Raw genomic sequence first — 16861 nt, 5'->3', positions numbered from 1 at the left:
CTTGTTTAAACTAGGTAAAAAAGAAAAAAAAAACAGTATTTCCATGCTTTTCTACTGTGGCAGCAGCTGCCAGAAGCAGCTTTCATTGCATTGGCAGTTTATTTTAGAAGGAAATGCATAATGAACAAAGCAAGATCATGAGGGCTACATGGAGATGGGATTATGTGGAAATAAAAGTAATCTTAATTAAGGAAAATGCTAATAACAAAAATAAAAGTGCAAGGGAAATAACAACATTAATAGCAGCATCTCTGATGAGTGACTGAACAAGCAAATCTAAGCCTTGTTACAGATAACTCAATTATCCATGGGCAGAGCTTGCTCGGGTCACAGACTAACCGTGCCACAGGTAGAGGAGTTCAAGCTGTCTAAGCTGGCTCTGGGTATTCACACCACAGTGCAAATGCCTTCGTAACCCCCAACAACAGTCTAAGAGTCTGAGCAGATGCACCAGCAGGCACTAGGAAATCCAATTCCATTCTAGAAAGGCTGGGACCAATTCAGTATCTGAGCTGGTGAGCCTTACTGGTCTCAAAATGACCCCAAATGCAACTACACCAGAGTTTGTGTTACACTCTCCAGTATATCCCACAAAGTCTGTGTTACTGGGATAATAATAAAACATGCACTTAAGATGGTTAAGTATGAAATTTATTGTATTTGAAGTATTAAATGTAGTAAGATCACATTTTACATGTCATTTCCTTTCAAGTTTTGCACAAGACACCAAACTATTTGTATACTTGAAGGGAAAAATCCTACAGTTGATTTGCTAGCTGGTGATCATGCTGATTTTTAAATCGCTAATTATTTGGCAGAACTGATTATTCTGTTCAACATACTGAATAGCAGATGACAAATAAACATGGCCCAGCTACAAAGGCATTCAAAACCCATGCTGCCAGTGTCCTCTACTTGAGGCATTTTCCCTAGCCAATATTATCCAATAAATAACATATGTTCTAGCAAAATGATTAACATGTTAATGTATTATCAGGTCATGAAGAAAAAAATTAGTAAAGGTTAGAACTCATTTCTAGAGAAAAGGCAAACACACTTTTGCACTGAGTAGCAGCTTTGAATTTTGGGAGAATATTCAGGCAACTTAATGCCTACAAGCAATTATAAAAAAGATTTTGAAAAGCCACCGTAGTCCTGTTTCAGCTTCATTCCTACTCACACCAATGGACCATGCATATTGTTTTTTAAGAAATGTTACAAAAAAAAAATAGGGGGGGGACCAAGCTTTGAGATCAATCTCATTCTGACCAGAAGGCACACTATTCCTGTTATTATTCAATACCATTCTTTACTACACGCCCCTTGATTTGTAGAGGTGACCCTGTACAAAGGAGGTATCACAACTACACATAATCCCCTAACAGTACAATTGACTATGCCCTAACACAGGAGCCAAAATGCTTAACTTTTGGGCCAGAGGCTCACTCTGACAGAAAATGCTCAGAAGCAAAGCTGCTTTCCTGCAGTATTAACAACTCAAAAGTGTCTGGTATCTGACTGATAGAACTCTAGGTTTTAGCTCTGCTCAAAGATGACCTCCTTTTAGTCATAGGGAGAAGACACACATAAATGCCAAACCTGTTGCTGAGGAAACAATTCTGGATAATCTTAATGATGAAAGTTGCAGCCTCCCGTTCAGTCATGTTGGGGCTGAACCTGTGTCTAAATGCAGAAAGATCACAAAAAGCAAGAGTAAAAGTTAGCACGTTTCCTTTGACCATGATACAAATGTGTCTTTGCACAAGCTTGGCCAGGTGTTGAGTTCACTTCCTGCAAGTACCTACTTCTTGGGAAGCTACCTCAACAAATTACATCATTTTAATAAACACTTGCTGCTACTGTTACAGGGGAGACAGAGGCCGTGAACTTCTCTTCAGTCTAGTGCTAACTCATGGAACAGTAGATCCCTCCTTCTAGGGAGCTTTTAAGTATCTCTGTACCTAGTAGTGCCCTTGGGCTCCAGCCCATCTACTTGATCTATCTGTGCCTACCTTAAGGAAACTGCAGGAATTATATGCAGGAAATGCTGAGCTAACTCTGCTCACCTTGGAGCTCACTCGGGAGCAGTAAGCCTGATGGGCTGTTTGAAGTTTCACATTAGGTACTGTATTTGCCTGAGCTGTTGGATGTTACAACACATTCCTATTCACTACTGCAGTACCTGCTGAACAACTTTTAAGATGCTGTTTTTCAGAGACCAACACCATTTCAGAGGACATCAGACAGAGGACATTACCTCTCAATTAAAGCAGACCTTTCCTTTACGGTTTTATTTTGCTAGTCCTACAGACTTAAACATAATCCACGTACTTGCAGAGTCACTGAACAGCTTGATCTTAATTCTGTGGAAAGCCCTCTAATTCCTACTTTGAGATCCTCTAAAAACAACAGTTACCATTTTTACAACATTAGACATTTATGGTATTTGAGCAGCGTGACACCGCACATGCTGTGACAGTAACGTTCTGTGAAGAACGTATGAGCAGTTTCCCAGTACTCTTACTTACTTCAACAGCTTGATTGTCTGTCCTCGGAAACAGGGCAGCCCTGTATCCAACATCAATGTAACCAGTGAGACTACAGCATCCATGTAAGGCCTAGAGAAAGAGAGGACAAAAAGCTTATGGCACGCAAACTTCTGCTGCCTTAGTAGGCAAAGCAGGCAAGCTGAGGAGTTCAACGAGCTGGATCACACCTTTTTCTGTAATTAAATCAACACACATAATCCTCTTACATTTGCTGGTGGAGCTACACCATTGCTTGCAATCTGTCACATTAATTAAATTTCGCTCCTTTGTGTTGGACTCAGACGCTCAGCACGCTGCAAGACGAACAGTCTCAAGGAGGATTATACAAAGCAATGCTTTAGTAAACAACATTTTTACAGCATCAGAAAGGTGAATCAGCCCATCAAGCCGCACAAAAGGCTTAAACCAGCAATACTACAGTAACAGCTTATCTTCTAATTCCCAATTACCCCGTGTAATTCTTTGCTACATCAGCCCAGCTTCCCTTCTCCTTCCTCTCCTCCCACTTAGAACATTTATTACCTACCAAGCTACGACTACTACTACTTGGGTGACATTTTTGCCCTGCTACAAAACTTTCTCTAGATGGCTCCCCTCAAGGAACCAAACTGATGTTGACTCCAAGAGAGTCTCTCCTGGGTCTACAAGCTGTAGAAACTGTGATTCTATACAATAACATCAATAATACTTTATACTGGTGACAGAGTGAGCTTTTACCTAGACTCTACTATACTCTCCCTCCTCCTACTCACAAGCAGCATCCTCTTCATATAGATTAATTGGTGCTTCTGCATGTTAAAGCAAATGCTGTGTAAGGTAAAGTTGCAAATCTTTACGGTGACTGACTGGCAATCACAACTGAGGAGCTGAGCTACCAAAATCCCTGCAGGTTTTACAGCAGAAAAATGTAGCACTTTCAAATCTCCTACCTAATTAGCTGAAATGGTGATTAATGTAATTGTCCTGTTTGGGAAAACAAAAGAGATTTTGATTCTCCTGTAGCTTCTTAATGTGAAGTTTTCACAGCACACTAAACTGTGTAAGGAAATGTGTGTAACAACATGTTTATAAGCTGAATATAAAGAAATGTGTGTAACATCAAATTTAGAACTGGAGTACAATATAGAACATTTTCAAATGCAACACAAGAACAGAAAAAAACACACAAAGTTGGGCTGTAAACCTGCTGAATTACTGAACTGTTTCAAAGTTCGCAAGATGCATCAGGACAGTATGACAGGCTCAGACCCCCTATAGACAAATGTTATTATTATTTATCTTCTCATCTGGTTTTAGGCATGCAAGCATTTCCATTTTTGAACAGTTAAAAACGCCTTACCTGACAGCCAGATAGCCTCTGACACACATCTCCATAAACCATTTGAACGGAGTTGCCTCCATTTTTCCTCCCATTATCATCACCATCTCATCAGTCAGCTTAATGTCAGGCTCCCAGCCCAGATTTCCACCAGGTGAGCTTTCAAACATGAATCCAAAATCTGTGCACAACAGAAAAGCTGCCTCGTAAACCTTGTTGGTTAATTGTGTGCTGTCAAAGCTTACAGAAGAAAGGATTTCCAACATATTAATACCTACTTTTTCTACCAACATTTCAACTCCCAACTGGAAAATAGCTTTAGGGAAGTGTAAGAATGCCAACAAGAGAATCACCATGGCATTAGACTAAAGAATGACGACATCAAATAAAAACTACTTGCTCAAACATCTGTGCAGTACCAGAAAAGCACAGCTAAAGCAGAGGTTACAGCCTCACATAATTATATAAATTTACTTGTCAAATTTAACTCATACAGTGATGAAAGATTTATTTATACACTTTTAATATATACACAGAGATATGTATGTACACATGCAGTGGTATGCATATATGCATAATCCATACAGGTGTGTGTATATTCTTTCCTGAAGCTGGTAAAACTGCAAAGCTAAATTTACACAGAAGCTGCCAACACAAACAGATACAGTACTGAGCAGGCATGAAAGTCCCATGAATATTTACAAACCATGAAATCAGTACCCAGATGGATCTCAAAAGGAAAATGTCCCACTGCCTTCTAGAAGGAACACTGTACTGCAGAAGGAAAAGGTAACTACTGGAATTTGCATGTGGGTATAACTGACCGATATGAATAATGTGTCCCTTTTTGTCCAGCATGATGTTGCCATTATGCCTGTCTTTAATCTGGAGCAGGAACAGGAGAAGACTATATGCAGCCATACTGCGGATGAAATTGTAACGAGCCTGTACAAACAAATCAGAAGAACACAAAGAATTTAATAACTCTCCAACCCAGGAGCAGATACAGCTGAACAGAGATTTGTTTCCATTTTTTTTCCATTCATGATTAGTTTGAAGCAATGTTCAATAATATTCTCCATACATCTACAGCTGCAATAACTTCTTTAGCTAACTCACTCATAGCTAAAAAGAGATTATGAGCATCAGAAACCAGATACAGCATTATGGTAGTCATTATCCAATTATTTGTCATTATTTCTTATAGCCAGGACGTTTCTCAGTTGAGATTTTGCTGTGCTTGCCAACTGATACTTTACCTTCTGGAATGCAAGGGTAGACTCATCTCCATACTGCCTTGTAAAGTAATCGTACATCCCAAAGTCTGTCTGCCTGCCCAGCTGGTCACGGGATGTGCAGTCAGGAATGCATTCAATAACACCACACTGAAGGGGAAGGAGAGAAGCAGGGCTGTAAAGCACACTCCTGGCATATATTTTGCTCGTGGCTCTTGGCAGTCATACAGCTCCCCTGGGAAATGTGGGGAAGCCTATAGATCACTGAATACACAATTTCTAGTTTATTCGTAGAAGTAATATATAGTTTTTCAGGATTTCTCTGCAAAGTAAGACAAGCTCTGTGACTTCCCACTGACTTCTACACTGTAGTTCCAAAAATCAAGCAACAAACATGAATAACCAGACGCAGCAAAATTTCAGAGCCAAAAGCTTTAGAAAATTATGAAGCAGGAGAGGTAAGACTCTGTCACTGGTACTGCTAATATTTGGCAGCAGTGATGAGGGCAGTATTTCCTTGCAGTATGGAATTTTTATGTGTGCTGGAAGAGAAAGTCTTTTTAATTAGGAACTATTTGCTACAGCAGTACAGTTCACGGCCCACTTACCCCAGGAGCTGTGGCCACCACTCTATAGGGAAACACAAAGAGATCCAGGCCTACCAGCTGAAATATGTTCTTGAAGAGATCGATGATTTGTAAAGCTAACATGTCCTGTTATACAGGGAAAAAGAATTGCAAAAGCATTACAGGGGTTTTGGATCACAGGTTAGATTACAAACATGCTCTGAAGAACTCTGAAGTGAATGTTGTTACCCCAGCAGGTCTGCAGATACGTGCTTATGAAAGCACTGTGGCACCGGGGGAAACCAAAAATGGAAAAGATATATGTTGTTCAAGTGGGCAGCAAGCAACGCTGAAGATTTAACTGCTGACCTGCAAAGAGCAAATTTTTCCATCGCTCTCTGATGAAGAGGGCTACTAGCTCCAGGGATAACAGCAAGCATTCCCTCTTAATCAAAACCAATTAAACTTCCATGTACAAGATATCACTGTGGAAACTACTGCTATGTTACCAATAGGTTACTTGAAAAGTAAACTCTGAAAAACAATTCTAAGTCATGGTAAACTGCCTTGAAAAAGCAGCCTTTGTTTCCAAACAAAAACTTTTCTAGCAGTACAGCACAGTCTCTGCCTCAGTCCATAAGCTAGTAGAGGTTCTCAAAATTCCAAAGAAAAATATTTCTGCACTAAAATGATTTTCTTCATCTGTCTCCTATAACCACAAAGCCCAGTAGCTTTGTACCTGTCTGCAGTCATCGCCCACTTTGAAGATAGCTGCCTGCCAGCAGATTTTCTTACTGTCCACCCCTTCTTCTGCACTTTCATCTATGGAGTCAGAACGACAACGCAGACCTGCAAGAAGAGTACAAAGCAAAACCCAGATACAGACTTTAATTAGTAACTTGCTATAATGACAAGCCTTCTGCACTCAACCCCACAACATTTCAGTGCACGCGCACTGCAGATACTTCTGCCTTCCAAGGTGAAACCTGTAAGAGAGTTCACTTTGCCTAGTGGAACTGGAACATAGGGAAAGGGTGTTCAGGATTTACCTGATAAATGCCTGAATCACAATAAGCTAGTCAGCTAGAGCATCACAAAATCTATTATGAGAAAATACTGCTAAAACCTGGAGTTTGCCACAGTCTAAAAACCAGGAAAAGGCAATCAGTTTGTATGTTAGTCTAAAGTAACTGTTAACATTTTTTTCAAGATACCTATGTGGCTTCCTTCCTGGGACTTAAAAATTGCAAAACAAACAAAAAAGTATTGAAATCTTTAGAATTTTCTTCTCTCTTCCTCTGACCCAGTTTCAGTTCTGAGCCAAACCACTGGAGATGAACATGGAAATAACCTTACCACAACAGTACAGATAGCCAAAAGTGGGCAATTGTAAAGGAATTGCTGATGCTTAATTACTAGTGCCAGTGATGAAGATGCAGTTACTAACCTTCTTTTTCAAGCTCACTGACTCCACATCGTTTCACTTTAAATTTGGCCAGGTAGGGTGCTTTTGCTGCGCTAAATTGTAATAAAAAAAAAAGATGACAAATGCAAGTTAGCCAAAGAAGAATTTCTAGACAAATAACCTAAATATCATGAATTAATGGGAAAATATAACAAGAGCATGGTACCTCTGCATAGGAGTTCCAGATTTGTAGTCAATGTCCAGGACAATAGCTTCAGGATTGCTGGGCAAGTAACAGCCTGTAATACAGAGCAGGCTGCTGAGAACAAACCCCTTGGCTAGTGTGACAACGCTAGCTGAAGAGTACCTGCTGTTAGTGTCTATAATTTCAGGACCTACTTTTGAATTAAATACAATGTTAGAGAAACTGGAGATTACAGTTTGAGAGGCACAAAGGATGCAGCATCCTTTATGTTAGCAAGTTACTGACAGAAACTAATAGAATTTTGAACTAATACTGCAGGATCTGTACCACAGAAATGTACAGACAGGACTTCATTCTTGAGAGAACATAACTTCTCAAAAGCACCTCTTATTTTTAAAAACAGAGGCAGTCCAAAGAAAAAAGAGCTTATCTTTCCCCTTCAGACATACATTTCTACTATTATCCATGATGTGTGTTATGCAACTTGCTCTTGAGCAAATTTTGATGGACCATATAGAAATCCTTTAGTGGACAGAAGCATTTGAATTGTTTTAAGAGAAAAACAATCCAACTGTAACAGAAGAACAGCCACCAGCATCAAAATTGAGATCTGTCACTTGCAGGGATTTCAAGATTTGCTTGCAGAAAACAGGATGCTCATGCTGAATGCAAAAAGCCTGCTATATTATACAATTAAATCACTTCTTACCAGGCTGCACTTTCACCTCAGATAGAGCACTCAAACAAGCTTTTTTTCTTTCATCTCCTTTAGGGAATGGCCTAGAAAAATCAATGACATTGTATTTACCTGCATACTATCTATTATTCTATGTAGTAACCTCAAATTTTTTTCAAATTTATTCAACTTCACAAAAAACGTTTCTCCCTATAACAACAAAGATCTCTTTCTGCACCACTTCTAAAGAACTTACTGGCTCAATACCCAATCAGAACATTTTCTATCTTAATGAAGGTTAGTCTTGCCTTTGTAGATTTAACACTGATTTGACTTCCTGGTCGTTGACAAACCTGTACAGCAGAAGAGACGTGAATTAAGTATGTGAAGGCTCCTCCTTATACAGAAATCTGAGCATAATTATACCTGTGTAAGCACTGCTAAGGTTGTATCAATGTAACTTTTCCTTGTAGAACTTACTCAAGGCTAAGAACATTGCTAACTGGAAAAGGACAAGCAAACAAAATGTGGAAGCAATTACACGCCTAATTTGTTCACATACTTACCATGACTGCAGGTGTCAACTGGGTAATTAGTAACATGGTTAACAATTAGTATGTACAATTACCCATTTGCACAGGCACTTGTGTTAACCATCTACTGAAGGCAGTCACACAATTGCATGCTCACTTGGTGTAGCAGCATGCAACTGAAAGGTATTACTCATGTTCTCCTTTTAACCAGTACAACAGACTATTGAAGCAGCAACAATAAAATCAGAGATGATACATTCCTCCATTCAAGTCCTCTACAAAGCAAACAGCATCTTCTCTATGTTGTCTTTACATTGGAGATGCAAGAAAACCAGAGTCATTTTAAGGCTGGGGTGCAAAAATGCATTGCTTGCAAAGCACTATGATTATCTGTTGCTTAATTATGACATCACACTAACAAACAATGGATTGATTTAATTCTAAATACCTAAATATCCTACTCCTAACTCCTTTTAACTCATCACACTGAGTGAAATCATCTTAACGTGCACATATTTGATTGCTTTAAGTGTCCTGTAGCCTGATGCCCATATATTGGTGGTTTGCAAAGCTTTGCTTTAAAGGAGGTACAATCCAGGACACACGTTTTGTATGATTTTCAAATACTTTCATACACCAGAGAATGTTTTAAAAATATGCAATGCAACCACACTCCCAGACTTAGAGCTTGTGTGCTGAGCTGCTGCCACCCCCTGGCAAGCTTTATAAAAGCTGAAGCAGTCTTAGTGTCAGCAGCAAGAATCCCTTCATGAGCAGGACTCTCAGTTTTAAGAGATCAACAATCCAATGTTTATGACATCAAATCTTTCACCATAACCACAATTCCATAACGAAGGAGAAAGACACATACAAAAACAACAATTGTCTTTGTATTACACTGTACAATGAATTCTCCTTGAGGAAATGAATTTCAGTAGTTTTATCAGAAAGAAAGCCATTTCTCTATGCTTGAGTTCTTTTGGTTTTGTGGTGGTGTTTTGTCTAGTTTATTTTTAAACTCCACAGAAAATGTTGGGTAAGCTACAATATTAAAAAAAATAAAAAGTGACAGACAATCTGATAGACCTGTTTTTCCTGCCCAAATCAAACTCCACTTACATTTTAGAACAACATTGGCAGCATATCCAAAACCTGAAATTAACCCTAACTGTAACATTTTCCAACACAGGTGACAACTAGACTGATGGGATTTCAGCTAGGACAAGGGCACCAATTGCTTTACCAATTCCATTCCTGCATCAACATATTTCTATATGGAACCTCATTCCACTATTAACAATCACAACATATTTGATAAAAATCAGATTACAAAATGACGTCCAAGTTTAGAATCATCTGCTTCCAAAGGAAAGTCACTGCTGTTTCAGATGGACTGCTAGCTCAAAGTTAAGAGCACTGAGATTAGGGCAGTTATGAATTATCCCTTAAAGTCAAACTAGAATGAGCCTCTTTGCATCCTACTACGACTTTTAAATTTAAATGTACCATAAAACCCCTCCATTTCTTGTAAGTAATTCTTTTTTTCCTGAAAATACTATGCTACTACTCCTAAAAGTGACATTGCCTCTTAATCAGGACACTGGTAATTAACAGCACAAAGAGCTCCAACAAGCACAATTCTAATGTACAGCACTTACTTGATAATGGCTGAAACGTTGGTGATTTTATTAAAGAAGTCAAATTCCCGTTGGTAGAACTCCTTGGCTGGGCCAGATAATGAGCCAGTTATCTCCTCTACTAGCTGCTCCAGAAGTTCCCCAATGTCAGCTGCATATGAACAAGGAAACATTTGTGTCAGAAGCTTATTTCAGAAAGCTAAACGACATGGGAGATGGGAATAGCCACCTTCACACAGTATTCAGAAAAAGGCCCTGATGTAAATATTGCCACATCTCTCGATGAGTTCTCTCAGGTAGAACACTGCTACAGAATGGGCCCCACTGCTGCAAATGAAAGAGAAGTCCCTAGCTAAAAGGATTCCTCCTGCCAAGAGAGAAGCAGGAAGGAAATTTAGTCTGAACTGAGACAAGGGAAGGAGTCAGGCTACACTATATTTTAAAGTACTCACGGTCTTTTTGGTGTCCTTCTTCATCCAGGTAGATATTAGTTTTCATGTTCCAGATGAATTGATGAGCCAAGAGCTGGGACTTGGCAGCTGCCCACAGGATGTATTCTCTAACATAACCCATCTGCAACCATATCCAGTCCAGTAAGAATCAAAGATCATTGCAACTCGCACCAGACTTGATATTACTGCTTCTAACACCTATTCTTCAAACTCAAAATATTTAATGGATGGAAAGAAGACATCTGCACTCTCATTCACACTGCTAATAAACCCTTCGAAAAACGACAGCCTATTTTAACAGGTACTGAATCGACCTAAATTATTTTCAGATTTCTAACTGACCTATTCCATTATTCTAATCAATCTTCTTCCCACTTCTGTGCCATCTTTATCTATTCTATCTGGATTGCAAATCATTCTCAATTTAGGGCATCTCCTAGTACAAGAGACTTTGCTCTTGCTTAGCATCACTAAATGCTCCTGCAATACCAGAAATCTAGGCAGTGTTATATGAGCTGCATATTTTGGTGGCAAGAACTGCATGTGCTGGCACAGTTCCACAGAAATTCCAGAACTTCGAGAACTGAATTCCCTTTCCTCTACTCACAGCTACTTCTGTAGTCTGTAGACCTTCCTATGCTTGACTGATACTAACAGACAAGATCCCTGATGTTCATGGTCTGCATTTCAGAGGATACTTTCTGCAAAGTTCTCAAAGAATAACTTAATACACTCACCTACAGTACTGGCTTGGGATGTTTTCAACTGAAAATAATACACTGATCAGAGTTGACACAGGCAGTGGACAGATAACAATGATCTCACATTAATGCACTCTGAAGTTGGTCATCAAGCTTTACTTCTGACTTAGCAAGAAGTAGTAAGATCTGATTTCATATCCACAATGGAGCACAAGGCACTCCTAGATGTCTTCTTTGATTAACTCCACATCAAAATGATCAAGGATGGTGATTTAATTTTATTACTTCTTGCCTCATGCAGACCTTCAAAAGGCAGAACCTTCATCTGGGGTTTCCCATAACAAAACCTCTTTCCTGACAGATGAGCTCCACAGCCTCTGGTTTTCAAAGTTTACCTGTTCATACAAGAGGCGTGCCCCAAGCAAGCCAGCCTCTAGAGACAATCACTTTTCTTCTACATATTAGAGATACAGGACAATAATGAGCAGCATTAGTTTATGCTTTGTTTTTTTTTTTTTTCCTGATTTGCAGTTTTAAGTCTAAAAGCTGCTTTAAAAATCTGTTCTGTTCATACGCAGCTGTTTTCTATCCTCACCTTGTCATAGCGAAGTGCCTGCACAATCTGTGGAATGTAGAATAAAATGGCATCCTGAAAGAGAAAAGATGGCAGAGGTTTTATTGTTTTAATGTCAGACAGGAAGACAGGTCACATGCACTGGGTACAGCTCCCTTCAGTTAGGTGCCGACCAAAATATCACTGCCTCTTAAATTTATATTTATGTCACCCCCTCAAATCAAAGTATTTTGCTGTCCAGTTACTCTCCTAATTAAAGTCTGACAAATGTTACAATTCCACCCTTCTGCTGCTTTAGAAGAAATGCCTTTCCACTGAGTGGAGATCTGAAAGCAACAATTTGAGAAGAGTGGCCTGAAGAATGCAGCTGACTGTGATTTACAACAAAAAAGCTGCAAGCACGTAAGCCAGCAGTATAACAATCAACTATTCATCCCCAAACATTCACATTCTGCAATGTAACGTGCTCATTTATCATACATGCCTCTCCATGGGTTTAAAATTAAGCCTGTGGCCACAATGACTAAGGCCATAACTTAACTTGTGGTGTTAAGGCTCTCTTGGAACTCATCTTACCGGAGGAAACGATCGCAGGACTTTAACCCCGTACTGAGCTGTTAGAGGATGAGGTGGATACATGCTTGAAAAATAGGAAAGGCCAGTTGGTGGATCTGTTGGTGCCCAGCACAGAACATGGCTCAGCTCAGGTGCATCAGCATCAATTGTATGCCAGGTAACCAAGTACTGCAAGAGCAGGGCAGACACGTTAGGAGTTTACAGCACCCAGTAATATCTTGGCAATACACATCAGACAGTTATGCTATAATCTAGCTTCCTATAGCAGGGAAAGTGAAACATGCTACATTTTATTTTACAAAACCACAGCTATTTTATCTAAAGCATGCTTGTTTTCCATGGAAATCTAACTATTGGAATCACCTCACCTCCCAGATCACCAGATGAAGTTAGTGAAGTCAAGTTACTAAAAGCACAATACAGGAGTTCTAGCACAGGGAGAAAGAAGAAAGGATGAGCCTGTTTGCAAGAGTCAAAGAAGGTTCAGTTTTCCTGCCATCTACTTTACAGGTGATGTACAGAATGTAGCTCTGACAAGACTGTCCCTCACAGGACCAGGGTGCTTCACTGCAGATCAGCATGAAGAGTCTCCTACAATTCAAGTGGTTTGGCCTCTTGCCACATGGAATGGGTTAAGCTTGAACTAATTTCAGCAGCAGCACTCACCCATGGTCTTTCTGTATATATGCAGAAGGAACAGAAATGGTGTCTGTACTGCAAGTGTTGAGTTTTGAGATATTTTGGGTGAGAATATACCCATGAGCAAGATGTACTATTAGCTAACAAGCCACCTACTCTTATTGCTGCCTCAGCACCCTGCTTCCACAGATGTTCTGTCATTCTCTTCTACAGAGCTACAGTTAGCACTAAACACACGTGGTGTTAAGTAAAGACTGTATTTACCAATGTATCTGGCTGCAATGGGCATACTGGGGCCCTGTAATTGTATAAATATTCACAAGTACCTTTATTGCTTCAGGAACATCACTAACAGCTCCTGGGTCCAACCGAACCAGACGGGTCACTTCTGTTCCAATAGCTTCAGTGTTCTTAAATCTACAGATTACCATGAATACAATTACATTATTAGAAAGTTTTGACAGCCTCCTCTATTTATGAATATACATATAGATATTATATCTATGTATAGATATGAAAAGTATATTCTTAATAAACAAATAGTCCAACTATGAAATAATGCACACTGAGGGACCAATACGCTGTCAAAAGAGGATTCAGGAAGAACTGGTCCTCATCCAGTGCTTTTTTATAAACCACTAGAATTTTAGCCCACTATTGGATTCTTGGCTGAAATACTGTCTGGGATTCTACAGAAACCAGTGTGCAGAACTCTACTTGGCAAAAACTATTACTGTTGTAAGGGGGAAAGAATTTCCTTTCCCTTCTGGAGCCAGCTACACTAACTCTCCTGTAACACTTCTTAAAGCACAAGGCAATATATAACTAGAACACTTCATCCAAAGATACTTTTAGCACTGTTTAAATGCTGCATCTGTTAATAGGTTAAATACTATTAAAACCAAACATGATTTCTTCTGATCAACATACGGTGTAAATAGTGAAGAATGGGTGGCTGGAAAGGAAGCTGGACTCCACTAGAGCCTGAACCAAATGAGTACATTAGAAAATCTAGTTCTTTTAATTTCAGAGGTCTCAACCAGCTGTGAGACTACACAAAGGGGCTGTAAACCGAAGCGAGTGCCATCAGTACTTCCAGCGTAAGTACTCACTCAATTTCTAAGGCAGCAGGAATTACACAGTTCTTGCTTTTGAAATGTCTCACCTGGTAGGCAGTTGTACAGCAAGATGAGGAGAAATGCTCCAAGCCAGATTTACATTATCCTTCCACTGCTTCTCGCTAAGACTGATATATTTAGACCTCCAGTTTGCTACACTGTTCTCTCCAGTTTGATCCAACTCTAGCTCAGGGGAAGACAGTGGATTGTACCATGTGATTAGGCGTTCAATCTCGGTAGCCTGAGGGCAACAACAACAAAAAAAAGTGCTTTCTGGAAGAAGAAAAACACTCCCAATTTCATACTTTAGTTTATCTCTCCTGCAACACCACCAGGGTCTTAGTAATTCATGCAGTTTCCCCATTCTTATGATGACCCACCAGCAACGAGAGCAGTAATGTTCTTCGCTTCATGTAGTACTTGTGCAGCTGTGTACCCCTGTTAGTCTTCTTAGACATTCCTTGAGAAAAGGATAAAAAAAAAGCTTTCATTGGCTTTTGCTTCATTTATCAAATGGTGCTTTCAAACTGTCCACACCCAGCCACATTAGCACGTAAGAACTGAATCATCATAGACACTGAGAAGTTTAGATCAGGGTGACTTCAGAAAGTCAGCACTGCAGCTACTCATCATACAGTTGTTCTCTGAGCAGATGGAGTACAACAGGGATATCAATTTAGCCAGTACTGCCTTCACTTCAGAAACACGACAGCCAACTAAAACCAACAAGCACATAGTTTACAACTGTACAAAAACACAGCCCACAGTCTAATGTCACTCTGCTGCCCTCAAAAAGCAGCGGGGGCACGTTTGTACAAACAAAGCAATTTCCTTAACAGGATTTCAATACATCTTGACCTCTAGTCTTACTTCTTCTGTTGCATAACAGAACTGAACATTCTACCAAAAAAAACCCCAACCCAGGTAATTTCATAATTCTGCTGCTCACTACCAGTGAGACCTTTTCCTCACCCTCTCCAGAGTTTGGCACTGGTAATTAAATACCCTTCCAGACGAACAAGAGCCCAATATTAAAGGTAAATATTGATTTTAAGCAATATCTACATATAAAATGTTCTGTGCAGTTGGCTGCAATCAGCTGGCTAGAATCAAGAAGATACCTGATTTTTTAGATATAGTTGACATGCCACTGGACAAAGGGTAAGTATTTATCCATCCTTGTGTAGCCTGTTGCCGAGAGCCAACGTTGATATCCAGGTTGCTCCTGGTGTCTTGATTATCTAACAACAGAACACAGACCTGATGTAGAATCCAATCAAAGAAACACCAGGCTTTTGAATCAGTACAACCAGGAACTCACCAGGTGGCACGAGTTGGCTGGCAGTCAGATACTTCTTGTCCGAGAACATCGCTGTCCAAAACTTGATCAATATGCTGATATCCTCACGAAGCCTCTTTTCCCCTTGTGTAGGGAACTTGGAGGGACAACTTAAAGAAATCACATAAATAATGCATTTGAATGTATTAGGAAAAAACACCCCACAACACCCACACAAATTGAATCAAAGCATATAGGGTTTTTTTATTTTGTCCAGAATCTAAAGGATGAGGCTACACATCACTGCATCTTATCCTCACTGCTTTATTCTGTCTGGCTGAGGAGTACAAATTTCCTCTTATAACTGAAAATGAAGCATCAGTCTGTCAACATCTTGGATTCATCTGAAATTTACTATGACCGACTGACCTCACATCCAGACACTCCTATCAATTATCTTCTGTTACACCGAATGTTGAAATCATCAGATGCAGTGTGGGTGTGTTTTCAAAACAGTGACATTATATTTCAGCCTCACATTTTAACAACAATTCTTTAAATCTTATAAAACTAAGTAGTTTTGAGAATTGAATAAACTCCGAAGCAACGTAAGAAAGAAAACAGAAACGTTCCTGAAGATATAACTTCATAAAGCACACACAGACCCCACAACTTGTATCTAAGCCTCTTTGAGATGGTTTATGAACTACAGAAAAGCACAAGGAAGAGTTTATGTTAAAACAGGCAAAAAAGGAAAGGAAGAAGTTTAATCACTAGAAGAGAAAGACAGCTGCTGCTTTGAAGGATCATGGGAGGTTTAGGAAATCACACACATGCTTCCAGTGAGTAGTTACAAATAAAAATAGTACCTGAAATAATCAAAGGCAGTTGAATAAATCTTTTCCCTCAAAACATTTCGAATAGTTGCATTTGGAACCACATCAGCATGCAGCAGAGACAATCCCAAAGTCAGCAACCTAATAAACAAAGTAATTAAGAAAATGAAAATTCTGGCATTCCCCAAACAGTGACCAATGCAACACCACAGAAGCCACAGCTACAGCTGTAACTCCATTGAACTCATTGAAAAGCATCTGTTTCAAAGCTCCAGGCAAACTGTTTTCATCACCCTAAGTCTGTTCCTAAAGCTGTGATGACTGAACCACAGAAAGTTGAAGCCTTCAAGTCACAAATGGTGAAAAATAACCAACAAAGCAAAATTACCCCCAACTGGCACACCGACTGGGTCCCGATGCAGGCAATTGACTATATGAAATTATCCCAAGAAGTTTTCTGAAGCACCAAAAATTATTTTCAAGCTAAGGTTGCCTACTTCAGCTTTGAAAACAGAACTTAGACTCAATATTAATTTCAGGATTTTTAAGGAATTTTCACCAT

General features: G+C 39.5%; 1 protein-coding gene across 1 annotated transcript in view; it reads right to left on the bottom strand.

Annotated features, from left to right (window-relative positions):
- PI4KA (phosphatidylinositol 4-kinase alpha) overlaps window positions 1-16861 on the bottom strand; it is a gene marked incomplete at its 5' end in the record, with an annotated part of 62319 nt that overhangs the window by 890 nt on the left and 44568 nt on the right. The window contains 20 exons of the mRNA XM_084271993.1: window positions 1600-1683; window positions 2529-2618; window positions 3889-4048; window positions 4692-4812; window positions 5127-5252; window positions 5711-5815; window positions 6408-6517; window positions 7116-7186; window positions 7300-7372; window positions 7988-8058; window positions 10146-10275; window positions 10577-10697; window positions 11873-11926; window positions 12428-12595; window positions 13393-13483; window positions 14232-14425; window positions 14565-14644; window positions 15306-15425; window positions 15506-15633; window positions 16333-16440. Of these exons, the coding sequence (XP_084128119.1) occupies window positions 1600-1683; window positions 2529-2618; window positions 3889-4048; window positions 4692-4812; window positions 5127-5252; window positions 5711-5815; window positions 6408-6517; window positions 7116-7186; window positions 7300-7372; window positions 7988-8058; window positions 10146-10275; window positions 10577-10697; window positions 11873-11926; window positions 12428-12595; window positions 13393-13483; window positions 14232-14425; window positions 14565-14644; window positions 15306-15425; window positions 15506-15633; window positions 16333-16440 (2205 nt within the window). The remainder of the gene's footprint in view (window positions 1-1599; window positions 1684-2528; window positions 2619-3888; window positions 4049-4691; window positions 4813-5126; window positions 5253-5710; window positions 5816-6407; window positions 6518-7115; window positions 7187-7299; window positions 7373-7987; window positions 8059-10145; window positions 10276-10576; window positions 10698-11872; window positions 11927-12427; window positions 12596-13392; window positions 13484-14231; window positions 14426-14564; window positions 14645-15305; window positions 15426-15505; window positions 15634-16332; window positions 16441-16861) is intronic.

This window comes from Gallinula chloropus (assembly GCF_964237585.1).
Source record: "Gallinula chloropus genome assembly, chromosome: 17".
Classification (NCBI taxonomy): Eukaryota; Metazoa; Chordata; class Aves; order Gruiformes; family Rallidae; genus Gallinula; species Gallinula chloropus.
The sequence above is the reverse complement of the archived record's forward strand: the minus strand, read 5'-3'. Positions and strand labels throughout refer to the sequence as shown.